Source organism: Gopherus evgoodei, chromosome 2, assembly GCF_007399415.2.
Source record: "Gopherus evgoodei ecotype Sinaloan lineage chromosome 2, rGopEvg1_v1.p, whole genome shotgun sequence".
Classification (NCBI taxonomy): domain Eukaryota; kingdom Metazoa; phylum Chordata; order Testudines; family Testudinidae; genus Gopherus; species Gopherus evgoodei.
Window position 1 is genome coordinate 291,971,383 of NC_044323.1, and position 27,297 is coordinate 291,998,679.

The 27,297-nt window shown below is 47.9% G+C and overlaps 1 protein-coding gene across 11 annotated transcripts in view; it reads left to right on the plus strand.

Moving 5' to 3' along the window:
- The window catches only part of ADGRB1 (adhesion G protein-coupled receptor B1), a 376,961-nt gene that overhangs the window by 165,776 nt on the left and 183,888 nt on the right, over positions 1-27,297 (plus strand). For 9 of the 11 annotated variants that reach the window (XM_030553892.1, XM_030553899.1, XM_030553900.1 and 6 more), the window contains exons 3-5: positions 2,782-2,940; positions 14,712-14,819; positions 27,088-27,252. The exons of 1 other annotated variant lie outside the window; for it this stretch is intronic. In XM_030553892.1, the coding sequence (XP_030409752.1) occupies positions 2,782-2,940; positions 14,712-14,819; positions 27,088-27,252 (432 nt within the window). The remainder of the gene's footprint in view (positions 1-2,781; positions 2,941-14,711; positions 14,820-27,087; positions 27,253-27,297) is intronic. One more of the 11 variants, XM_030553902.1, reaches the window with a different exon arrangement.

Here is a 27,297-nt window from a genome sequence, read left to right on the forward strand (position 1 = left end):
GGAAAGTGACTTTCAAGGGAAAGAAAATCTCCTTGAAGGGCAAACACAAACAATCTGCTCTGGGCCAGTAACAACCTGCTGAGACTATTACAAACCCTCTGACAGACATGGTCATTATCCTGGGGCTTCCTCCTAGTCCATATAGGTTCTTATACCGCACTCATCACTGTAATACTTGAGCAGCTTCCTGCAGGGCATTAAGCAACGAGGCCAATGTCTGCCGTGTGCTTGTTCTCCACGAGCATTATTTGCCATGATTGCAGCAGTTCAGAGCACAGGTGACCCGGGGGGGAGGTCATATTTATGGAGATGTAGCAATACAGTGATCATGTGTTGTTAGAATGCCTGATTTGAAGCCCATTGAACCTAAGTGAAAGATTCCCATAGATTTCCACCAGGCCCAGAGTGAAGGAATTCCTGGTAAAAATCTAAACCGGTTTTTTAACATGCTGATGCAGAAAAACTGGAAGTCGGTCGGAGAGAGCATCTAAAAGATATTGCTCTCATTCGGCTGGGGAACAGCTTGGGGCAGGGATGGTCTGTTTTATGTTTTGTACAGCTCTGGGCATGCTGCGAGAACATGGGAAACGGCGGCCTGAGGGCTGGAAGGCATGACTTCTTAGGAAAGAAGAATGAAATATGTGTTGCGTGTGTGATAGTTAAAGAAGGACATGATAATCCACGTGCAGGCGTGTGAAGCAGATGGGGGGTTATTTAGAGTAGAAAGAGATTGGGATGAAATGTAAAGAAAAGAAAATGTTTCCTGAATATCAGTAAGTGAGAGCTGTCAGCTTGCAGAATAGTCTCCCAAAGGAGGTGAATAAACCCCTTCCCTGAAGACTTACTAGTCTGGACAAAGCCAAGTTAAATAGGAACTAGGATCCAGAAACTCTAGGTGCAATTCCTAGCTCTGCCACAGACTTGCTGTATGATGTTGAGTCAGTTACTTAACCTCCCTGTACAGCATTTTCCCAGTTGTAAAACAGGGTAATAATAATATTCCCTTTCTCTCCCTCTCTGCCTGCTGTCTTGTCTGTTTAGAATGTAAGCTTGTCAGCTCAGGGACTGTCTAACTGTGTCAGCGTACAGCACCGAACACAGCGCAGCCCTGATCTTGGTTGGGAGCTGTTGGTACTATTGCAATGTATAGGGAAGAATCCTGCCGTGGCTTGTGGGACAATGGGCTGAATGAATCCGAGGCTCATTTGCTTCTCTGGTTTCTATAGGCCCGTGAAAGAATTAAAAACAATTTTTCCTCTATTTGATTCTTTTTTAAATCTAAATTAAGCAAACGAGCTCATTATCTTTGTTTTTGCCTGAGTGCCACCCAGTCGCTATTCTGACGCCAACTCGACCTGTGCCAGCTTCAGATAATTAGTGAGAGAGAGAGCAGCAGAATAGACAAACACATGGAAACAGACACTGATTTAATGAAGGTCGACCCCTGTTTTAGCTGTGGGTCCAGGAGAATAGTGGGGGATGAGGAAACCACTCGGAGGGGGGCCCACAACTGTTAGTGGCATCCAGGTTTGAAACATCAAGCACAGATGCCCTGTCTCTGACTTGTTAAATACACCGAACAGGAAGCAAACTGATTACCAGGGAAGGTGAGAGAGTCTCTATCCCTTGAAGTATCTAAATTGGGCCTGGATGTCGTCCCAAACGGAGACTCCAGCTCGGCTGGGATTGATGCAGAAATTAGTGAGTTAAATTCTCCGGGCTGTGTTATGCAGTGGGTCAGAGCAGACGATCAAAACGGTCCCTTCTGGCTTTTAAAGTCTGTGACTGTAGCACAGACGGCATTGATTCTTGGGCAGCCTAATGGTGAGGCTAATGCTCAAGTGGGTCATGAAGCCTGAACTGCCTGTTTGCCCCTAGAAGGAATAACCCCGCGGAGATGAGATTTACATCCGTTGGCCTGGGCAGCATAGCCAGCCGTATTCTGTGGATAAGTGGAGCACTTCTGACTCCAACACTAAGATGCTTCTAAGGGAGAGTCAAACAGCTCCCTCGATCACCTCCAAATGGGTCACACTCAGGCTCCTTATTTATCGGCATTCCACTCGATAGTAAAACCTGGCTGGGGACCAGCCACTGCCCCAAGCCCTTTCTCTCTAAAGTGAACGTGAGTACAGAGATGTATGCACGTCACATTGCAGTGACTGGGAGGGAGCATTTCTGACCGGTTTCAGAGGGAACGGCTCCTCGAATACAACAGAGTTGGTGAACGAGGGTGGTGAGCAAATGTGTTTCCATGTGTGTGTGAGAGAGAGAGCGCACCGCTGCCTCCTGCTAGAGGGAGCCCGGGCTCTGTGTGTGTGTAAAGAGAGATGAAGCCCTTGGCCCAGGGTCCATGTGTGTCAACCCCCCTGGGCAGATTTTGGATAATCTGCCCCAGGTGGTGCAATGGAAGGAATCGCTCCTGAGGATTCTTGGCATGGAGCAAGGTTAGCAGTGATGCTTTCGCAGTGTCCGGAAAGGGGAGACACACTCCACCAGGCTGGGGAGCTCTCATCATGTCCTAAATCAAGGAGGTGAGGGAGCTTTCCCCCAGCTTTTGGCAATGGAACTGCAGCCCTCCACCCCACCCCTGTACTATACCCCTTGCCTGCGCCCTACTCCGGTTCTAATCCTGCTTTATTGGAAGGCTCAGCAATGGATGCTACTTGGTGGCCTTCAGGGTCTGCTGTAGGATTTCCTAATTCTCCCCCTCACCTGCTGCTTCTTCTCCACCACCCGAGAATGCTGAAGCTGATGGTTCTTTTTCTGGGTTTTGCTCAGGTGGCTGGAACCCTTGGTCCGCTTGGGGAGACTGTACTCGAGATTGTGGGGGTGGTCTCCAGACACGCACCCGAATCTGCCGGCCCATTCCCGACGAAGGCCTTGTCTGCGAAGGAGTGCTGGAGGAAGGAAGACTGTGCAATAGAAAAGCATGCAATAGTAAGTGAGGCATGTTCCAATGCACGGGGGCGAGCCAGCCGGTCTCCTAATCATAGTCTGTCACCGTCAGTAATGAAGGCGTTTCAGACACAGGGTGAAATTGTTCAAAGGCTGCATCTGAGTAACAGTGCATGCTAATGTGGCAAGGAAATGTGATGCCGGGGTGGGCAAAATGCACATGTTAATAGCCCTGCCGTTGCCTACATGGCCATCTTGCATGTATTTTGCCTTTCTGTGACTCAGTTTCCCCATCTGTAATAGTTCCCCCTCCTTTGTAAAGCGCTTTGAGATTTACAAATAAGAAATGCCCAGCAATAATGATAAACAGAGCAAGACCTGGTTACTAGACTAGTGGATAGACAGGGCAGGAGTTTCAGAAAGGCAGATCTCTGTAGGTACTAGAATCCTCACTGTACACACTGTCCCTTAGGGTCTGTCTACATGCACACAAAGCCTGGGCTTTGTCTCAGGTTTGAGCCGAAGCCCCCTTTTCATCCACATACAAATCAGTCGGACTCAAGTCAGCAAGCAGGCTGGACTGGGGTCCTAGGATCCTGGTGGGGGGACAGGTCAGAGCCCGAGTTCTGCTGTGACTCAAGTTTAAACCCTGTCGTTTTGCAGTGTGGACATAGCCAAGCTGCAGAGCTGAGCCAGAAGGTCTGCGTTCTGCAGGATGGACATGCAATGCAATGTGGATGCTCAAGCATGGAGCCCAGGACCCACAGACCCGTATTTACAGTGCAGTGTAGACATATTAGTGTTGCCACTTTCTCTAGAGCAGGGGTGGGCAAACTACAGCCTTGGGGACCGCATCCGGCCTTCCAGATGTTTTAATCTGCCCTCTATCTCCTGCCGGGGAGCAGGGTCTTGGGCTTGCCCCGCTCCATGCAGCTCCCAGAAGCAGTATCATGTCCCTGCTCCGGCTCTTATGCATAGGGGAAGCCAGGGGACCCCGCACACTGCCCCTGCTCCAGGCACTGCCCCCGCACTCTCATTGTCCAGGAACCACAGCGAATGGGAGCTGCAGGGGCAGTGTCTGCAGATGTGGCAGTGTGCAAAGCCGCCTGGCTGTGCCTCCGTGTAGGAGTTGGAGGACAGACACGCCTCTCCTTCTGGGAGCTGCTTGAGGTAAACACCCCACAGAGTCTGCACCCCTGACCTCCTCCCATGCTCCAAACCCCTGCTCCATCCCTGATCCCCCTCCTGCCTTCTGAACCCCTTAGTCCCAGCCCAGAGCTCCCTCCTGCACACCCACCCCAGAGCCTGCACCTCCAGCTGAAGCCCTCACTCCCCCCGCACCCCAACCCCCTATCCCAGCCTGGAACCCCCTACTGCACCCAGAACTCCTCATTTCTGGCCCCACCCCAGAGCCCGCACCCCCAGCTGGAGCCCTCACCCCCAACTTCGTGAGCATTCATGGCCCATTATACAATTTCCATACCCAGATATGGCCAGTGGGCCAAAAAGTTTGCCCACCCCTGCTCTAGAGGATCGAGGGCGATCTGCCAATGCCAGCCAGCAGAGGGATGTTGATGATTCAAGCCTGTGTCTTCAGGCACCTTCATTTCAATGCTTCTTTTGCATTAGCCAAGTAGGGGGAAAAAAGGAAAAGAAATCTGAGCCTGGCTCATGTGAGCGGGCTCTGATTATAATTATTCCCTTCTTTTTTGTTTCAAATTTGCAGAGAAGTATGTTTGATTGGGTCCTCTGATGAGGCAGATAACCGGGGAAAGTTCAACTGTCTTCAAAGGCAGGGAAGTGGACTCGCTGACAAAGGCGAAGTTAAAATAGAGGGATGTGAATGGATTTCTCTAATAAGGGCTAAAATGATTTCATGCATTTTTTACCACTTCCATAAAGTTAAATCATGTTGTAATTAGAGGTTTTTTTTAAAGAAACTTTCCAGTATATTAAACTTCATCTTCTCCGGTTCCTTCAGCGGATTTGTCATTGAGGCTCTGTCTAAACTAGAGAAGTTTTGTTCATGTTTCCCACAATCGCTAGTAACATTGGAAGCGCTAGTGTGCATGGTCGGCTGGCCTTTGAAGTTTAATATTGTCCCTTTGGTTGCGTTATCTGTAGGAATTTAACCTGGGACCTCTGGATCTAAAAGTACAAGACTGCTTGAGTTAAAGGACTATTTTAGCTCAAGGCCAGCAGCAGACTCTCTTGAACATCTGAAGGTATGTCTCTTCTGTAGTCAGAAGTTGGACTGCAGCGTGTAGAGACATATCTGAGCAAGCTTCGATCTAGATAACTCCAATAACAATCGTAGTGCCATCCTGGCAGCATGGGCTAACTGTCCAGGTTCAGACCTGGGACTGTTGTCCATGTTGCCATGGTTTCATTGCTAGCTAGATTAGCTAGTTCAGGTACGTCTACATACATTGCACTCACACCTCTAACTGCAGTGTAGACATGTGCTGTATGTAATCTAGCCAGGGTGGATTTGGTTTAAATCAAATTGATTTAAATCGCTAGTCAGGAAGACTCGATTTAATCATGGATTTCTACATAAAAGTGCATTCTGAAATATGCTGCTCAAACAGTTTCACTTTTGTTTCTCCTGCCTGTCCCTCCCTTCTCACATTTATCTCCAGACGTCTTCTCCTTGTCCAGTTCTGTTCCGCCCCCACCAATCTTGTATGCATTGAACTTTTTGAAACTTTGCACTTTTAGGGAGCGGTAAGGGATTGACGCTGTGTACATAAATTTGCAGAGGGGCAGTAGGATTGAGGTCTGTTATTTCTCACCTCTCTATATTTATTTATTTAAAAACATTTTTGCTCTTAACAAGCATGTTATCTCTGGAGACACAAATCCACAGTTTGAGAACTGAAAAACTAAGCATCTCTGATGGTATCTTCTAGACTAAGCGCTGAGTCCCATTGGGTAGATAGAAAGATTAACCAAATAATCTATACAGAAGCCCCTGGAACCCCATAAAATTGGGTCCCTAATCCATGAACTATTGGAACTCATTTACAAAACTTTCCTTAACCACTACATGAATATATTGTCTCATACTATAGAGTTAGAATTTATAATCCCTATTCCATGGTGAGATAGATATCTTTGATCTATAATGTATCTTAATTAAAACTATCTTTAAATAGGTTTTTTCTTCAAAAAGCATTTTACCAAAAAAAATCCGTTTTAAATAAAAATAATCCAATTTTTTTGATTTTTTTTTAAAAGTCATTGATTTTTATCCACCCTGAATCTAGCCCCTAGACCAGGGGTTCTCAATATTTTTCTTTCTGAGCCCCCCCTCCAACATGCTATAAAAACTCAATGGCCCACCTGTGCCACAGTGACTGGTTTTTTACAGATACACCTCTACCCTGATATAGTGCTGTCCTCGGAAGCCAAAAAAATCTTACCACGTTATAGGTGAAACCGCGTTATATTGAACTTGCTTTGATCCGTCGGAGTGTGTAGCCCCACCCCCTGGAGTGCTGCTTTGCCATATTATATCCTAATTTGTGTTATGTCGGGTCGCATTATATCGGGTTAGAGGTGTACAAGCGAGGGCCGGCGTTAGGGGGGGTAGCAAGCAGGGCAATTACCTGGGGCCCCACGCCACATAGGCTCCCATGAAGCTACATTGCTCAGGACCGTGGGATTCAGCCCCGTGCAGTGGGGCTTCTGCTTTCTACCCTGCTGGCTCTGCTTGGTAGCCCCCCTGAAACCTGCTCGCCACCCCTTAGGGGGCCTTGGACCCCTGGTTGAGAACCACTGCCCTAGAGAACAGGTGAAAAGCCACACGGGATAGGTCTACGCTGCAATAACAGCATGTTGAGACTGGCCTAGATAAGCTGACTCAGGCTTGCAGGGCTTGACCTTCGGGGTTATCAAGTTGCCGTGTAGATATTTGAGCTGGGGCTGGAGCCCTCTCTCTGGGACCCTCTGATCTCAGAGCCTAGGCTCTGGGACCCTCTGATCTCAGAGCCTGGGCTCTGGGACCCTCTGACCTTAGAACCTGGGCTCTGGGACCCTCTGACCTTAGAACCTGGGCTCTGGGACCCTCTGATCTCAGAGCCTGGGCTTCAGCCTGTGCCAGCACATCTGTACATGGCAATTTTATAACCCCACAGCCCAAGCCCGGGGAGCCTGAGTCAGCTGATCCTGGTCAGCCACGGGTCTTTTACCCACCGTGGGTACATCTACACAGCAGTTGAGAGGTGTGATTCCCAGCTTGGTCAAATGTACATCTGCTCGAGTCGCCGGCACCTAAAAATAGCAGTGTGACCACAGCAGCTCAGGCTAGTCACACCTAACCCCTGGATATATACTTGGAAAAAGTTCAGAAAAGGGCAACAAAAATAATGAAGGGTATGGAACGGCTGCCGTATGAGGAGAGATTAATAAGACTGGGACTTTTCAGCTTGGAAAAGAGACAGCTAAAGGGAGATATGACTGAGGTCTATAAAATCATGACTGGTATAGAGAAAGCAGATAAGGAAGTGTTGTTTACTACTTCTCATAACACAAGAACTAGGGGTCACCAAATGAAATTAATAGGCAGCAGGTTTAAAACAAACAAAAGGAAGTATTTCTTCACACAATGCAGAGTCAACCTGTGGAACTTTTTGCCAGAGGATGTTGTGAAGGCCAAGACCATAGCAGGCTTAAAAGAAGAACCAGATAAATTCATGGAGGATAGGACCGTCAATGGATATTAACCAGGATGGGCAGGGATTGTGTCCCCTGCCTCTCTTTGCCAGAAGCTGGGAATGAGCGACGGGATGGATCACGTGATGATTACTTGTTCTGTTCATTCCCTCTGGGGCACCTGGCATTGGCCACTGTCGGCAGACAGGATACTGGGCTAGATGGACCATTGGTCTGACCCAGTATGGCCGTTCTTATGTTCTTAGTGCATGGCTGTGAGCGACTCGCTTTACCCTCCCTATGACCTATAAAATGGGAATCAGAACAAATACCTCCCCGAGCTGCCTTTGTGAGGCTCCACTCAGGAGCTGTAAGGCATTTTAGGCTCTTTGGATATACAGTGCTACAGAGTTGCTGCAAAGTCTTGTGATTAAAAGGAGACCCCTTAGCCCCATTCTTTCAACCCTGCATCCCGCCTCAACAGAGCACCTGCTTCCACTGCCTGTAAACTGGGCTCTGAATTCCTCTGCTGGTGAATCTGCCTTCTCTTCCCTGGCTGTCCATTTCCAGTGTATTTTAATATATTTCTTAAGATCTGTTTACAAAACCAAATCATGACCTCCAAAGTGACTTTAATAAATTCTGTGTATGCCCTCCCCCTTCTGTTTCCTCCTTATTTTGGCACATGAAGCAGTCCTGAAAGGAGGTTTTTAAATTCTGTTTGTGTTTGTTTAGGAAATACCAGGAATTGTTAATTCTGATCTTTCTCGGTTTTGTTGGAGTCCTTCGTAGAGGTCATAAATTCATAAAGGCTAGAAGGGGCCATTGGAATAATTTAGTCTGGGCTCCTGTGTAATACAGGTCAGAGAACTTCCCCAAAACAATTCCTGTTTGAACTAGAACATATTGTTTTTTTAAAAAGTAAATTAATGGAGATAACCTATCTCCTAGAACTGGAAGGGACCTTAAAAGGTCATTGAGTCTGGCCCCTGGCCTTCACTAGCAGGACCAAGTACTGATTTTGCCCCAGATCCCTAAGTGGCCCCCCCTTAAAGACTGTACTCACAACCCTGGGTTTACCAGGCCAATGCTCAAACCACTGAGCTATCCCTCCCTCCCAATATAGTAATCCAATCATAGAAATGTAGGACTGGAAGGAACCTCAGTGGGTCATCTAATCTAGCCCCCTGGACTGAAGTAGGACTAACTATTATCTAGATCATCCCTGACAGGTGTTTGTCTAACCTGTTCCTAAAAGCTTTCTATCTGATTTTAAAAATTACCAGTGATGGAGAATCCACCCCAACCTTGGTAAATTGTTCTAATTGTTCATTACCCTCTCTGTTAAAAATGTACACCGTATTTGCAGGCTGAATTGATCCAGCTTCTCTATGGTCACAGAGACATGTATTGCAAGCTCCCAAATGTCTTGCCAGCACAACCCCATTTTAATGATTTATTTCCTTTCCTGACCCCAGACAGCACGCTGGGTGCCATTTTATTCTTCAAAATGCCATTCTCCTTAAAGCATCACTTCTTACGTATAGTGCATAGGAGGTCACGCTGTGCAGGGGGGTGCCATTTTGTAGAGCAAAATGATGTCCTCCTTGCATCGTGGTCTCACACGTACCGCACATGTAAGGTCATGCTGTGCAGAGCAAAATGGCCTCTTCTGCCCACTACAGATTGTTGTGGCCCCATCTGCTGAAGATGTGACCCCGTTTGATGTCCTGACCCACACTTTGGAAACAGTTGTCTTACCAGAAGGAATGCTGACTTAAAAAGATGTCCTTTTCTGCAAGTTTTCATTAGGCATCAAAGTTAGAAAGAAGTTAATTTTTAAACAAGAATTTTAAAGAATCTGACTGCAAATTCCATTCCCTTTGAGTTGAAATTAGTGAACAGATGCACCCACCAGCAGATGACCCACCAGCTAATGACAGGCTGTAGACTGTATAATATAGGTATTTCCATTGGCTTGACCCATTGTCCCTGCCTTCCCATGCATATCTCAAATAGTAAAGTTTATCACTTGCTGTTCCTCCCCAATTTCCCGAAGCACCCATGGCTCAGTGATGTGCTTCGATGCAGGTGCAGGTGTCCCTCATGGTGTCCCTCAGCCTTAGTGTGAGCCATGAGCAAAGCCTGGTGCCCAGAGATGTCGAGGGATGACTGGACTTGAGGCTAAGCGCAGACTGAAAACAAACCTTCATCTGCTAGCAGCAGCCCTGGTTAGCCAGGATCTTTTTAGCCATTCAGCTCAAAACAATTAATCTGAAGGACAATGTTCAGTGTTTGTTATTGTTCAGTTTGTTCTTTGCTAGAGGCAAAGAACCCAGTGATATCCTCCCTCCTAACTCAGGCAGAGAGATTTCTGCCATCTGTTGGGCTTGGCCCAGAGCTGCTATTTCATAGGGAAAGTCAAGCAAGATAGAAAAGGCTTTGGGGACCAGCAAGCTTGTCCTGACCCTTTTGGATCGAAGGGGCGACAGCCGTTGTTCTAATGGCCCAGCCCTGCCATTTGGCGCTAAAAGCTCTGATCACTAACAAATTGGCGTGCTGAGTGGAGCTGCTGTTCACGCGAGGAGGCTGACTCCGGGCACTGACGGAACTACGACAGCAGAGTGGGAAAATACAGACAGGGTATCTCACATCCTAATGCTAGTGTCCTGCACGCCCAGAATGACCAATGTCAGCAGCCCCCATTTAATCCTGGGAACTGAAACTAACAAGGGAGCCAGCTGAAATGAAGCCATCCAGTCTGGCAGAGGCAGTGTGAAACCATCACTGACATTTATGAATATGCCAAACAGGCACATACATCTCTGCTCCTAATGTAAAGACAACCAGGGCCAAATTCTGTCCTGGGTTACACTGGTGTAAACCCAGAGCAACTCCACTGATTTCAATGGAATTGCTCTGGATTTACATGGGTGTAACAGAGAGTGGGATCTCACCCTGAAAGTATAACATTTAGCTATGCATATGTTCAATCTGCCATTCAAAGGAGTGCGGCTCATACTCGATATCTACCACCACCCCCAAATTCCAATAAAAATAGGCCATTTGCTGGAATCACAAAGGGAGATGAAACGTCCTCTATGTGTGAATGTATCTGTTCCCTGCAGGCAAGCCTGGGATTCATCAAGCTAGAACAGCATCCTGTCCTGTACAGAGGAGCCAGCTGCTGTTGCCAGCAATACTTTAATTATATTTCTCCTTCAGAGAGCACTTCAAAAGTTTAGTAACTGGGACTCACTAATCACACCAGGCAACATTTGCACTGGTTTTGGGTGCCCAAATTGAGCCAACTGGGGCCAGTTCCTCAGCTGGTGTAAGCAGACAGAGCTCATTAAAGCTTTTAAGAGCTGTTGAAGAAACCCCTTTCTTAATGTTCTCCCCATTACTCCTAGCTATGTCTCCTTGTAGATAATGCCTCTCCTTCCTTTGTGTTTACACCACTCTGGCGTTTGCAGCCCTATTGTGGTGGCATCCCTCTTTCAGTTGTTTCTTAACCAGCAGAGAGAGCTTTTTTAATCTTTCTTCATAAATCCACCACTCCAGCCCCTTGAATATTTTTGTTGCTCTTTTCTGAATCCCTCTATTTTTTTCTTGTAATGAGAAATGAATGTGGACCTCCATCTGTGGAATGCAGACCTCCAGCTGTGGAATGCAGTACTCCAGATGTGGATGCCCTGGAACCATGTAGAGAAGGACTGTAACCTCCTTGCTCTGTGTGGCAATGCCTCGGGATATGCAGACTCCTTTTGCTCATCTTGCACGGCAAGCTCCTGTCTCATTTACTGCACACTCATCCCTAGGTCTCTTTCAGCACCACTGCTGCACAGGTCTCTCCTTCCCATTGAATATCTGTGCTGGGGATTATTGCCTTCCCCAGATATTGTTTCTAATGAAAGTCTCATTTGGTTATTTTTTGCCTATGTTTAAAACTTCTCTGGATTCCCTGGTGTCATTTCTGTGTCCTCAGTGCCAGCTCCTCCACCGCTATCTGTATGGTTCCTTAGCCTACAGCATAAATGACAGATCATTTATGTAGATAAGACCTAAAATGGCACAAGACTTAATACTGATCCCTGTATGACCCTCCCTCTGTTTGCTACATTGCCGAGGGGGCTGCTGAGTTCCCCGCACCCGGGTCGAATCTGTACCCCATTTCTCTTGTGTCACTCCCCTAACAAAGCTCCTGCAGACTGACTTTGGGCTGGATCCAAATCCCATTGAGAGTTTTTCCGTGGACTACACCGGGAGCTGGATCAGGTCCCCTTTATGCAGGACAAGAGAGTGACTATTTTTTGGATCACCATTCAAAGCAATTCCAAACAAGGCCCAGGGGGAATGTTCCTGCTTAGTGTGAAAACAGGGCTGGATTCACCCATTTTACACTGGAGTCACCCCCTTGATGTCAATGGAGTGACACAGGTGTAAAAATGGAGTAAGCCAGTGGTGAGTCAGACCCTTAGTGGGCACAAGGGCTGGCATTTTCAGCCCGTGGTCCTGATCAGCTGTCACTGGGTAAGATATGGCAGCTCAGGCCTATCCTGTCAGCTAGGGAACAAAAGCAATTGCACAACTTAGCAGAGACCAACACGAACCATCAGGAGACTCTAATCAGACAGAACCCAGACACTCCATGGCAGGTCCAGTCAGGGAACTAACCCCTTGGAGACAGTCTGGGATAGCAAAGGCACACCCGAGATAACTCCCTCCCCCCATATCTGCACGTAGAAAGTCTTACTAAGAGAACCTGAGATTAGTGAAACGGACCGGATTTTTAAAAGCCAGTTTACTTTATCTGTTTTCCCACCCACCTTTCCAAAATCACCAGTCGCTTTTGAAAATTGTGACTCTGGGTTCTTACACCACATCCATTGCTGAGCTCCCAACCAATCTATTTAAAGCTCCATAGCTAAACATTACTGCTCGTCCCTGCTTCTGCTCCCATTTTGAATGAGTTTGGAGTCTGGGGCGGCTTATGGTGGCCAAGGAATGCTGTAGATTCTCCTGGTTTTGATCCTTTCAAAACCATGGATTTAGAGTAGATTAGACTAGACTAGACTGGAGTGATAAACAAAGGGATGGATGGATGGATTTGGGGGTAGGTATGTAGGTAGAGGCCCAAAACCAAACCCTCATTGGAACAGCCCTGAGTTTTCCAGGTATTCAAAATATGAACCAGTGGCCAGATCCAGATTTTCCAGTTGACTCTTATCTGGGTATAACCAAACCCCCAGCCCCACACACGGTTGAGTATTGGGATGTTCAAAATCCAGCGACTGATGCTAACTGCCTCCTGAGCTCCTCTCTGATAACAGACAGACGCTGTCCATCCTCCTCCTCATTTATTTTGCTGGCAGCCAGTCTGAAGACTGCAAGTGCTGGAAGGTTAAGAAAAGTCACAGCAGACTGGTTCCCGGGCTCCTTTGCATGGATGTTGTGGGGGAAGAAGACAAGGGAGGTGAGATTTCAAACTAGCCTTTAATTAGGCAGCCCATATTGGCCTCCTCCACAAACCAACCTGCTCTACACGAAGTCTGGCTCCTGGCAGGGACTCTCTGCATCCTTCCTCCCCCTCCTTTGCTTTCCCTTTTTTGATGGTGTTACAGACTCGCACCAGCACATGCCTGTCAGCTTCATTAACCTTTATTAATTTTCCCAGGGTTCCAAGGACCGGATTTGTCACCACTTCCAGCCCTCGGCAGCGCATGTGCTGTTTTGAAAGGGCGAGAGGCTGTTGTGCCTCCATCAGGCAGAGTGACCCTCTGTCCAGTATATTCTGTTGGGAAACAAACCAGTTGCCAGATCAGAGATTGCTAGGGCCAAATTCTGTTCTCCCTTACACCATATAACTCTGATAGAGTCAGTGGAGTTATTTCAGATTTACGCCAAGGTAACTGAGAGCAGAATTTAGATCCTGGCAATTCTCTCTTTCATTATTTGTTCCCCTTTAAGGGCATTTGCATGTAGAAACCACTGTTGTGGGTGTGCAACCTGCTGGATGCCACAGAGGGTATGAATCTACTTCAGGTGGCAGCTAGCATGCTCAGGGTTTAACATGGGAAATTAATCCGAATTAGAAAAGAGTTAAACTAAAGTGAACCAGGGCCACTTTCTTTTGAATAAGAGCATCCGCACACAGGTTAAATGCATTTTAACTAATGCACTTTAAATTAGGTACTATGGCATAACTTTCCTGTATGTCCCCATGTAGACATGCCCTCAAGGCCTGATCCAGAGCCCACTGAACTCGTGGGAGAGGTCACTGGTTTCAGTGTGCTTTGGAGCAGGATTTTTGTCCTTCAGCTGTAGCAGTAGAGACTCCTGCCCTTAGCTCTGGAGTTCCTGGGTTCAAGGACCGGACGTTTGGTGGTCTCTACCCTTAGCCAATCATGTGATGGGGGCCGACAATGTTGTGTCCTCCCCTTCTCCGATCCTGAGGAATCCTCTTCCTCTGCAAATTCCCCTCTGCCCTTCCCATCTCCGTGATGCCCTGTAGATAGCTGCAGACCAAAAACAGCTTGGGAAATAACCCAGGCGAGGTGGAGTTGTATGCTAATAATACTAATACCTAGCTCCTATATAGCACTTTCCATCGTAGAGCTCAAAGCGCCTTACAGAGCAAGGTGACACACATTGGCAATGCATCTCAAAGATCAGTGGAACCCTAATGTGCACAAGGAAAAGCGCAGACATTGTCTTGTCTTAGGGGCCTAATATGAAGATGCCTGTAGTTCGCAAACACTTTTCTAGTGTGCCTAGCATTAAACCGCCCTGTGTCTGTTGGTATCTGTTGATACTTCCTGGGGGTTTCCTAGAGAAGGGCCTGGGGGTGGGGGATACACAACTTCACTGAAAGCTATTAAGTGAAGCTTTGGGGATGGATGAAACGGGTCCCAGTGCCTCTAAATGCTAAAGCCCCTGGTTTGATGGCAGCCCAGGCCAATGACCTGGCTCAGGAGCTAACGCTGACTGAGGAGGGGGGATGTCTGTGATGCAAATCAGTGGCACTGGGACTCTGAGATCCATGCTCCCAAACTGGGTTTTGCTGTTGGTTGTTGTTTTCTCAAATGTAACTTTGTAGTGAAAGATCTCACAGAGTCAGCCCAGATTTATTTACATGACCCATTGCCTTGCCGTAGCCAATGGACGCTATAATTCCAGAAGCCAGTCGCTGAGGTCCACTGATAACAGAAAGCGTGAGGATGCTGACGAACTGCAGCAGTACGGATACCCTGCACCTCAAATAGGTAAGCTCCGAGCTAAGGCAAGAATCTCATGATCCTTCGGTGGGGGTGGGGCCTGGATTTCCAGGCAGAGTTGGGGTCTGCCCTGGTCTAAAGAGCTAGCTGACTTGTTTTTCTTCCCAGGCAACAGATACCAGACATTAGGGCAACGGTCATTGCCCAGCATAATCCCATCCCACTCTTCCTAAGGGGTTTGTACTGCTGCCCATCACCGTAGGATCAGGGCATTTCAGTAAACATGCAATCAACCAAACTCAGTCTGTGTTGCTCACAATCCACTCATCAGCAGGAGTGATGCCTGCTTCCGAATCACTTGCTAGAGATCTGATACTTGGCAACGATTCTGATCAGCAATGGGTCCATTAAGCCAAAGCTGGCGTGACGGTGACATAAAGGGGCCCAACGCGCAGCTGATGTACATGCCATGCATTCCCCTTGACCCCGAGGACGGGCGGGGGTAGGGGTCGGGGAGAGGAGTATATCAGCGTGGGCACTGCCTTAGGCATTCAATTCTGTGTGGGAAGGCATGTACGAGCAGGTCAGGTGGCACTGGGATGACAGGTTTTTCCACCCATATCTTCCAGCAATCAGGAAGGAATACTGGCAATAACAGGTAACATGCTCTAGGAACTCAGGAGTTCACTGACACATGCCTCTCCCCTGTCCTCTTGCCCATGTTGTTGTAGGATTCAGGACTTTTGTATCCCACTCACTGCAGCTCTGGGTTTGACCCAGGTAGCAGGACAGTGACGAACAAGGATTCTGCATCCGATTCTGTGTTAGGGCCTGGGAGGGTCTGAGCTCCCTCCACACCTGCTGACTTCAGCCTTCAGCGTTTTGCAGGAGCTTCCGGCACCACATGGTTGGACCACACCTGCCCTGTGATTACACCAGCTGCAGGTTAAAAGCATTGTCCTGAAGCCTTTGCTTTCGAAAGGCTCATAGAGACACCAAAGCTGGACCTAGATTGCAGGGAACCAAATCCTCAACTAGCCCACTTGCACTGAAGTCAGTAGAACCTGCCAATTTACGCCATCTGAGGATCCAGCCCCATGTCAGTAGGCAGCACCATGCAAGTGTTTCCAAGGTTCCCAGGAGTTAGGGCAGAGTTTGGCGGCTTTCCTCACGGGGCAGGGTGTGGTCTGAATTTTCTTGAAAGTAGAAAGGGGTGACTTTGCCTGCTCCGTTTCTCAGCAGCTCTGCACTGGCTGACAGCGCAGGGGCGGTGAGTTGTGTAGCAATAGAATAAAGGAACCCGAGCTACCTGGACAGCCTGCTGGTGAGAGTGTCTTGTGATTGAGGAGCTGGCTTTGCATTAGCGAGATGATGGTGAATCTCAGGGTGGAAGCTTGAGTTTCTGGACGCTTGTTCAAAGCACATGAGAATGAGAGACAAAGGGAGAGGCAGAGAGAAAGGGGAACTGTAGTAAATTGCACCTCACTTCCCTGGCCATTTCTGCAGTCTCTTGCTCTGTATGGTCTCAGGGGTTCTACAGCTGGAAAAAGCAGCTCTGTAACAACCCTTAACTCAGTGATTCTCAAACTGAGGGTCGGGACCCCTCAGGGGGTCATGAGGTTATTATATGGGAGGTCGCAAGCTGTCAACCTCCACCCCAAACCCCACTCCGTCGCCAGCATTTATAATAGTGCTAAATATTTTTTTAAAAGTGTTTTTAATTTATAAGGGGGGGGTGGGTTGCACTCAGAGGCTTGCTGTGTGAAAGGGGTCACCAGTACAAAAGTTTGAGAACCACTGTCTCAGCTTATGCAGTGTTGCTGGAGCTGTGTCGGGCCCAGGATATTAGAGAGATGAAGTGGGGGAGGGAATATCTTTTATTGGACCAACTTCTGCTGGTGAGAGAGACGAGCTTTTGAGATACACAGAGCTCTTCTCCAGGTCCAGGAAAGGTCCTGAGAGTGTCACAGCTAAATACAAGATCAAACAGATAGCTTAACATCAGTAGTTAGCACATATTCTAAGGGACTATTCAAGGTGAGGTGGCTCATTAACACCTGTGTAGTTATAGGACAAAACAGGGAGTTAGTGGGTTACAGATTGTTGTAATAAGCCATAAATCCAGTGTCTTTATTAAGACCAGGATTTTTAGTGTCTAGCAAAGTTCTGAATTTAAGCTCCCAGGCTCGTCTTTTGAAAGCATTGTGCAGGTTTCCTTAGTGGACCAGGTGTGATAGGTCAGATTTAGAGTGATCCCTTCATGAGAGGTGTTCACCCAGAGGTAATATGGTGTTCTTGTCATTCATGATTTTCCTGTGAAAGTTCATTCGAGAGTGTAGTGTCTGGTTTCACCCACCTCACTGCTGTTAGGGCATTCTGTGCACTGAATGAGGTACGCTGCATGTTGTGATAGACATGTGTGGGACCCCTGTGATAGGCATGCGTGGGGAGTGTTGATTGTGGTAGCAGTGGAGATATCACAACATGTGGTGTCCTTCATCCAGTGCACTAGGTGTTTGATCTTGTATTTAGCTGTGACACTCTTGGTACCTTTCCTAGACCTGAGGAAGAGCTTGGTGAAGCTTAGAACCTCATCTCTTTCACCAACAGACGTTGCTCCACCCACCTTTTCTCTCCAAACCCTTAGCTAAGGCAGGAGAAAGATCACGTCACTCCTTTCCGCAGTGCAGCTGCACCTCACACCAGGCCTGGATGGCAGATCCGTTGCTAGACGCCAGGTGAAATGAGCCTCTCTTGGCAGCGTACAGTGGAGTGACAGGGAGGGGAGATGGGGAAGCAATGCATGCAGAAGAGGGATGGATGGGGACGGGAGTCGATAGCAGTACTTGGCAAAATGAGTATGCAAATAAATATATCCTCATTAACATGGGGCGGGGAGCTGTGCTAGCAAGAAGAGGGCCAGATCCTCCACTGGTGTAAATCAGCATAGCTCTGGAAAGTTCAGTGGCACATCGCTGATACCACTGAGGATCTGACCACACCGCTGGTGTGTTTAAACCTTGGTCACTGCACAAGAGGAAGGACCAAATTCCAGCAGGTACCTGGCACTGTTCCCCCTGACGCAGCCCACGTGCTGCTTCCGAGCGGCCTTTGCCAGAGACCGGGTGGATTAATGAGGAAGAGGCAACAAGTGGGAGGATGTCAGATCTGCAGGAGTCACTCAAATATCGGGTAGGTTCTTAGGGAAGGAGTGAGAGCAATCTGCTGCTTGGATTCTGCAGAAGGGTGAGGGAGACGCTGCAGGCACTAAACAGGAGTCTGCAGCAGGTTGAATTTCCCTTCACGGCCCATAACAGTTTCTCTCAAAGCCAACAAGTCACTGGAGTTGGTCCTGGATAGCAGTGTGAATCAACAGCAGAGCGGTGCCCAGTTCGTTCCCTCCGCCTGCTGCATCTGCCATCATGCCCTCACCACTTGGAGAGGTGGCCTCGCACTGCCGGTGAGTCCCTGCAGATAGTCCCTAGAGTGCATTGGGCCTTTTCCCTCCCCGTGTGCACATTGGCCCAGCAGCTCCCCTTGGTCCAGTTTCTGATCTCAGTTACATCTGTGTAAATCCAGACTAACTCTGTTCAAGTCAACGGACTTACTCCGGATTTACACCATCACCTCCGGAGAGCTACTCTGGATCTACACAGGTGTAAGTGAACTGATCGCCTGGGTTAAATTTGTCCCTGCTGTCAGTGGATTTATTTATAGCTGTGATGAATTTGGCTCTTAGTGCCTGACATCTGCAGCTATGATTGCGTGGCCTTTCCTGGCATTCCTCCTGATTTGCACCTGTGTACACGAGACACGAGTCAGGCCCTTTGTCATTAACACCACCCTACCCTGCTGAGTGGAGAGAGGCTCATTGAAACAAGTGGGTCTGCCATCACAGGCAGCCACTGAGAGCTAGTTCCCCTTCCAGAGCTTGGGATGGGGGTGGGAGTGGAGGGGGTTCCCCCCCAGTCTGAGCATAAACACTGACTTGGTTCTAGTAATAGATAACCCATCATTAGTAAGAAAGAAGTCAGTCATGGTGGTGTTTGTAGCTATGGAAATAGGAAACATCTGGTCCTGGCCAGTCATCTTATTTGTCCTCCTCGGCCAGTACAAGATTGTTCCCCATAGTATGTTCCCCGATGCTCTGGCCCTGCACCATTTCAGGTGACTCAAATGGTGAGCTGTTCCTATTAGATGTGATGGTTACAGTTGCTTGTGTTGCACTGAACCCAGATATTGTGGCAAGTGATTACTGCTTGCAAAACTAAACCTGGACTACTAAATCCCCAGAGGCAAAGTCCAAGGAGATTCGGCATTTGAAGAGTGAAGGAAATGGCCAGTTGAAATGGATCTCAGTTCCCCAGGTTGCATTTGGAAAGCTACCTCTCTAACAAAAAGAGAGATTGGTGGAGGGGCCAACATTTCCAAGAGTCAATTTTCTTTTTGTGAAACACAATTTTAAAAAATAATAATTTCAAATCAAACAAAACATTTTGTGGCGAGAGATTTGAAACGGTTGGTTTTGATTTCAGCCATTTTTATTTAAATTTTAAAAAGTGAATGTCAAAGTGAAAAGTTGTTTTGAATCCAAAATCCCAAATTTTTAAATGATTTTTGCCAGTTTTTAAAAAGAGAATGTTGTTGAAATATTTCAGGTTAGTTGAAACAGCATTTTCCGGTGGAAAGCAATTCTGATGAACCATTTCCGAGCAGCCCTACCTACGGGGAACATAACCGGAGGCAAGCTAAGTAGGAGATTCATTCAGCAGGGCTGGTGCAGTCACAGCACAGCGTGGGATCGCTCAGGCTTTAGCGAGCCAGAGCAATCTCAGCAACAGCCCTTGTTAATCTGACACAAGAGCTAAAGCTTTTCCACCGGGCGCTGGGGAGAGGTGACCAGGCAGCCTTCACTTCCAACTTCACCTACTGCGGCTTTACATTTGATTAGCCTGCTGAGATGCATAACAAGCATCTGCTGGGCTCTCCAGTAACCAGAGGGCAGCACCCCTATGACACAGTGAAATGGGAGAAAATTATTGTTCCCTGTAGACAGGAGCCCAGCAGTCCCCTGGCTTTGCCACTCACTGCGCCATCCCTGTAACATGTGCTCACGGATGTACCGGACACACTGGGTTCTTGCCTTCACTTATCACCCAGGATGGTTTATATATTTTTTTAAAATGAGGAACTTGGCAGTTGTCATGGAAAAATCCCAGCTTCAAACACCCTTTAACTTTGCATCCATTCAGATCTGGATCTGAACTGTCAGACCTGCTGGGAATATGCTGAAAGCAGCAAACCTGCAGGAGCAGGTGGGACAAGGTCACCTCTGTAATGTTCCTGTGGGAAACGCCGAGACCTGGCTTTGTCGGCTCTTGCAGTGCAAGGAGGGTAAAAGTTAGGAAGTGAGCCACTTTAACTGGTGAGATACACAGCGGGAGCCTGGTCGCTCTGCTAGTTGGAACGTGCTGTGAAGTTAAGGATGCAAACCCTTGACAGCAGCCTTCCTCCACTGTCAGACTCATGAGGTGGGCTGCTAATTTCTCTTCTTCCTGGGAGCACTGTAGCCAGCTGCCGGTATGGTGATGCTGACAGTCTCTTGATTTGCACCTCTGCTAACTCCCTCCTCGGCTAAGCATGTGCAGCTGTGAAGGAAAAAGGAAGAGAGAAAGCAATTCCCCGTAACCATCTGGGAAAGGGGCTCTCAGCAGTCGGCTGACTGAACAGGCGTTTCCAGGGCCCTGCCCATCTACAATGGAGATTGGAGCTGATTCATTTGCAGCTTTCGCTTATTCCGCAAAACAAAGAGCTAGTCTGACAAAGCTACTTCCAGCCTGTAGGAAATTAATTAAGCTTCCTGGGCTCACATGTGCACTCACATATTGATTGGATTTTTTTTTTTTAAATTTGTTTGCCAAGACAAATTCCCATCACAATCAGCACCCGCGGCTAAGGCCGCAGCTGAGCAGCTGTGACTGTTTCTCATTGTTAAACCCAGCAAAGTGATGTCCTAGACTCCAGCTTATTCTGCCGCTGCAGGATACATATAACTTCCAGTGAAGTCAATGAGAATCACTCCTATCCCATGGGCAGAGAACAGGACCAGGGGAAGGAGTCAGCAGGGTTTCCCATTTTTCTTCCACTCCTACCTTTTTCCTTTCCCTTTGTCCATCTCCTATAAAATTGGACTGGATGAAACAGAGGAGAGTATACTATGGGGAACAGAATATTGTGCCCAGCTACCATACTGATGGGCACCCTGGAAGTAAATGGATGGATGGAAGGGTCCTACCCTGGCATAGATGATGGATGATGAATGAGCTAACCAGGGCTGGATTTAGGGGCAGGCAACTCAGGCGACCGCCTGGGGTGCCAGAGTTGAGTGTGTGTGTGCTGTTTTTGTTGTTAGCGACAAAAGGGAAAATAGAATATTTGAAGTAAAATGTTTCAGGTATTCCGTATGTGGCTTCATTTTTCATTAACCTCCTAGAATGTTCTGGACCTTTGTAGAATCTTGTGGAACCTTCCAGACCTTCTGAGAACGACATTTCCCTCAAACCTTGCAGAATGTTGTCAGCCATGTTTTCGTGGGTATATGAGGGGCGGGGCGCCGCCAGTCAGTCTTACATGTCAGGGATAAGTCATGCATGCAAATTGTGCATCAAAGTCATGAAATGGGCTACAAATGCAATAAAAATAAGATATTCAAAAGTTTAACACACAGAGTGGTGGGCGGGGTGTGTGTGTGTGCCGAAGACGCTCCTTGCTTGGGGCACCATTTGGCCCTGGAGCTAGCCTAACATCAGAGGTCTCTCCTCATCACTGATTGCTAGGATTGCTCATCATGAGCCATCACTGAGCCTAGTTTATCCCCTGGGTGTTGCGCTAGCATGGACAGATACCGCCACTAACAACAGGCATCTCCACATTTTGAATCTCTTGACTGTGGTGAAAGTAGCAGTGGCGCATCCTTCCAGCATACCATGAGCTGGTGCAGTTACAGGGCTTTCTGTCAGGATCCCAGGCCATAGGCCAGCAGATCTAGTGGTCGGAGCAGGAATCAGGATCAGAATACCAGAACCGGAGTCAGAGAAGACAGGAGTAGGGCTGGTTCAGAGGCTGCGATGAGGCTATGGCAGGACTGGGGCAAGGGCAGGTTCAGGGCAGGGTTGAGGCTGGGTGCAGGGCTTGGAGCGAGACAGGCACAAGGAGCCAGAGAATCTGCAAGCAGATGCATGGAGCAGCCAGTCAGCTGCACCTCCTGCTTGGCTTAAGAGCTGACCTGCAAGCTTCCTCAGCCAGTCAGGCATGGCAGTCCGTGAGGCACAGCTCTGAGGTCTTACACATGCTGCTTTCCGAGCCCACTCATCTGCTGCAGACCCCACTGTCCTCAGCACTTTCATAGCTTGTGGGAGTCTGGCTGGCCCCCATTAAACCAGGCACCCTGGTCTGTCATTGTGTGATAGCATTAATCTTTCTTCCATGCCAGCACCCTCTTATAAGCACTTATTACTTATACAGTAATAGTTGACTTGGTGTTATATAAGGTAGTTGCATTGGGTTGTGTCATCTCACTGCTTCATGATGCAGGGGGCACAAAAGGAATAAGAAATCTGCCTGACAGCGCTGTGATTGTCAGAGGGAAGGAGGGGAGTCATCAGCGTGGCATTGCCCTCTCACTTGAGCTTGTGGAAACTCCAACGGGAAGAAAAACAGCTTCTGTTTCTTAGTGCATCTACAGGGAGCAGCATGCACTGGCCTTTTTTACATGGGAGAAGCAATGAGACATGTATTGCAGTTATATCATTCAGCCACTAGATAGCTCTGTGTGCTGCATAGAGTTCCAGGCAGGCTGTGTTCCCTGGTAAAGAAATGAAACAAAGCTGGAACTCAAGTTGTGTGTAAGTCTGCTTACTCGTGACTGTGCTTGTAGCTGTTTCCTTTAGGGTTAAGGTCTTAGGGTCCTGGTTAGGGCCTCCACTCTAAGAAGGTCTGTGATTAACTATATTTTAACAGAAGGGGAACACAGGACCCTTTGTACTTACCATGGATCATACTATGCTAAGACACCACTGTCACATCATGCTTACCATGGGTTAAATTTGTTAGCAGTGACTGGGGAAGTAAAACCATTCTATACAGCACTAGTGCCTGGAAGAGAGACCTCTTGTTCTAAAAACAGTAGCAGAGTTTGTCTCTACTAACATGACCCCACCGCCCATGGGCAAAGTGGTGTAAACCCCAATTAGAGGACAGACTTCTCTGGGCAGAATTTTGTCCTTAAATAAGTGACATTTAACTGGCACTAATTAGGGACATGGAATGGAGCATTTAGTAAATAGGAACATATTTAAACTATAGGGGCCAGATCTGCAACTGGTTTAATTAGAGTCGCTCCGCTGAAATCAATGGAGCTACACTGATTTACACCAGGTGAATATCTGACCTGAGAAGCACAAACCATTCTGCGGACAAGATTTTTGTGATTGGCACCCTCAGGATGTGGATAAAGATGTGGCCTCATGCCCGGGGATTCTGAGCAGCTCTGCGGAACAGGTCCAGAGTGAGTGGAAACGTCTTGAATTCCCATTTTTCAGGGCTTGAGGCTTGGACAGGCATATTTCCCCAGGCAGCAGAGAAAACATTCTTTAAAAACCCACTCTTTTGAATTAGAAAGGGGGGTTAGGGAAAATGCAAGAGCTGTGATGATAATTGCAGAAGGTCCCGCCAGATTCCCTGTCCCTTCTAATCATGGCTCTCTATACTGTGAAAGGGAAAATGCCCAGAATAAGGAAGGGGGAAGAGAGGGAGGAGGTGAAACTTGGGCCATAGAGGACATGAATTCCTCTAATAGCACCATGATGTACAGAAGGCAGCGTCCTACCTTTCATTTCAATGTGGCACTTTCAAATGTGCATCCGAGACAGCCGCCGGGATATGATTAGAATGCAGAGCGGACTATTAAATTTCCCATTCTCTGTGCACCATACAATTGACAGAGAGAACACATAAGTCTCACTGCGGGCTTTCTCCCGCCTCTCTCTTTCGAAATGGTTTTCCAGCCTAGACAGGTAGTGTTTAAAGAACCAGATAAGAGGGATGCTTGCCTCTTGGTAACAGCGTAGCTGATGTACCAAAAGCATGAGCTGCTGCAGCACGTTTGAGGCAGAAGCAGATAAGCCCCGTCACCATCTGCAGTTGAGGGGCCAGCTTTGCTGTGATCCTGGCCCACACTCGACTTTCCCAGCCCAGCCAAGAAGGTCATTGTCTTTACACTTTTGGCTTGGTTGTCTGCTAAAAGACTGGTGCCGCGGAGGTGCGAATTGCTGGTGCAGGGTTAAAAAATAATCTGTGGCGGTTTTCTGAGCAGTGCAAATCATTAAGTGCACAATTAACGCCGTGTGATGGTACGTCTGCATGGCAAGTGAAAGGTGTGATTGTGTCCGGGGTAAGCACACCTGTGCGAGTTTAAATCTAGCGAGCACAGATGATAATTGCAGTGCAGATGGGTTGATGTGGCTTCTGCATGGGCTAACAACCAGAGCACAGGCCCTCTGGGGACCCTGGGTAGGTCCTCTGGTTGTTAGCCTGCGCTGGAACCTGGGCCACTATATCTATATGGCTATCGTTACCCGTGTTAGCTAGATTAAAGCTAGATCGGGTCTGACTACCCCTGTTACAGTTACACCTTCACTTGCATTGTAGATGTACCTATAAAGGAAAGTCTGAAGGAAAGACTGGGAGCAGCAGTCTAAGAGCTGGAGCAGAGCTTTCCCTGGATATTACACCGCCTGTTGGGCATCTTGTAAGAGACAAGGGTGCTGCTAACGTGGTGGTGATGGAGAAGGCTGCTCATGAGGAGTGGAACTTGCCACTAGGGAACTGAAAGTCCAGTAATGCTGTATCTGTCTGACAGGGCTGTCAGAATGCTGTCAGTTATCAAAGACCTGGTCCAGCTGTCATAACAATCCCATCCTCTTGTACCGATCTCCCAGAAGATCCTCTACTTCAAAATCAGATGGTGGAGAGAGATGCTTTGCTGTGTCTCAAGGTCTCTAGACAAGGACTGATTACTTTAGAATCAGTGACTGAGACTAGTGGTTCCTATAGTTGGTCTATAACAGCTACTGGTTGGATGGATTAATCTCCAGAGGCAAATCAACAGAACAAAGTGGTATTGATCATCTTTGGCTTAATGAACATGGTCAGTTGCATCTAGTATTCTTCCTGTGTCCCCCATTCACACTGAGCGGGGGAGACAGGACTGCAAGCACCAAACCTCTCATTTTCTTGTCGTCTAATCTTGGGGGGGGGGGGCAACTGTGCTGTGAATGGGCAGCCCAAGGTGGTTGTTGTACAGCAGAGATGGACCTGAATTTTTAGAAGGTAAAGATTTGTCCTAATCTCTCTCCTATTTCATTCTGCCATGCAATATCAGCCAGAGCAGGAGCCAGTGAGATGTCAAGCAGAGGAAATCAAGACAAGTCCAACTTTCTTGGTCGTTAAGGCTCTCTGTAAACCTTCCCCTCCACAGGTCCTCATCCACTGGTCGCTCTTAAATCCAGAGTTACTAATGGCCTTTGTCATAAACATACAGCTAAGGGTAGCATAAAATCCCTCCTTTACCTGTAAGGGGTTAAGAAGCTCAAATAACCTGGTTGGCACCCGACCAAAAGGACCAATAAGGAAAGAAGATACCTTCAAATCTGGAGTGCGGGGGGAGAGGCTTTGTTTGTGCTCTCTTTGCTGTTCCCTCTTTATAGAGAGAGAGACACCAAGCAGGTAACCCAGCTCCTACTGAAATGATACATCTAGGATTACAGAAATTGTAAGTAATGGCAAGGAAATGCATTAGATCATCTTTTGTTTTAGCTTGTGAATTTTCCCTATGCTAAGAGGGAGGTTTATTCCTGTTTTTGTAACTTTGAAGTTGAGCCTAGAGGGGAAATCCTCTGTTTTTTAAATCTTTTTATTACCCTGTAAAGTTACCTTCCATCCTGATTTTACAGAGGTGCTTCTTCTATTTTTTTCTTTATAATAAAGTTCTGCTTTTAAGAACCTGATTGGTTTTTTAGTGTCCTAAAACCCAAGGGTCTGGTCTGTGCTCACTTTGTTAATCTATTGGCTGGTAGAAGGGGGTGAAGGGACTTGGGGGGATATTTTAGGGAAACAGGAACTCCAAGTGGTCCTTTTCCTAAATCTTTGTCTAAATCACTTGGTGGTGGCAGCAATACCGTGCAAGGACAAGGAAAGGAATGTGTGGCTTGGGGAAGTTTTTAACCTAAGCTGGATAGAAATAATCTTAGGGGGTCTTTCATGCGGGTCCCCACATCTGTATCCCAGAGTTCAGAGTGAGAAGGGAACCCTGACAGCCTTCACTTCATCCTTACAGTGGGACATCATTATACAGCAACTGTCCGAATAGCTTCAATCCTCAGAAGCAGTTGAAATATAAGCCAACTCATGCACTGAATCAGAGAGATCAATAGTTCCTAGAATACCACTGGCCAAATATACAGATACCGACTCCCATTGGTCTGATACGGTTTGTCACAATCCTTTGAAATCCCATGGCCCAGTTACCCTGCCAGTGGTTGGTACACCAAGCTCTCCCTGAGCAGTCAGTGGCTATCATAGTCTGGTGAGATTACACTCAGAGCTTTTAGCTCTGAAAGGGAGATTCCACAAGGGGCTTCTGCTAATTATCTCGTGTTGCACTGGTGGGCAGTTGGTGGTCTCCTGACCCAGAGGGACATGTTTATCATTCCTTATCTCCTCTCTTGGGTCAAAGGGTGCTGGGATCTCTGCTCATTCCCTCTCAAATATCCATCTCTATGGATTGTCTCTGCATATTATAGGTCCGGTATGGTACGTTAGAGGTGCACCAGATGTCATTTTCAACACTCTATCTGAAATAAATGAGGTTTCGTTAAATGTTTATTGTCTGGCTTCTAGCTGCGGGGCTAGGTTCTCGTGTGTGTTGGAGGGTATCGAAGCCATAGGATACCCTCTTCCCTCCCTGCCCGTGTCACCTACTGTGGGGTAGGTATTGAAAGGTGATGCTGGCATTTGGGCCACGATCTCGGTATGTTCGGCCTTTGCTGCAAAGTGGCTGTTTGAGGTTTGGATGGTGGGCAGGGATTATAAGGAACAACTTGACAGGCAGCTTCAGTCAGTGTCCCCACCAGGCTCCTTCTCTGCTCCCCTTCACCCCCACCAGACCCCCGTCTCCGCCCTCCCTTACTATAACCATAGGGGTTACCGCGCCCAGGTTCTGACGCTGTGGCCTCACCTTCTGCTCTGAACCTGACAGGTGACCCTGCAGCAGAGGAGTGGTCCCCGTGGAGCGTGTGTTCGACCACCTGCGGGGAGGGCTGGCAGACCAGGACCAGGTTCTGTGTGTCGTCTTCCTACAGCACGCAGTGCAGCGGCCCTCTCCGGGAGCAGAGACAGTGCAACAACTCCGCCGTCTGCCCAGGTGCGCCACCAACTCCACGGGCACAAACTGTGGGGAAGGAGGAGG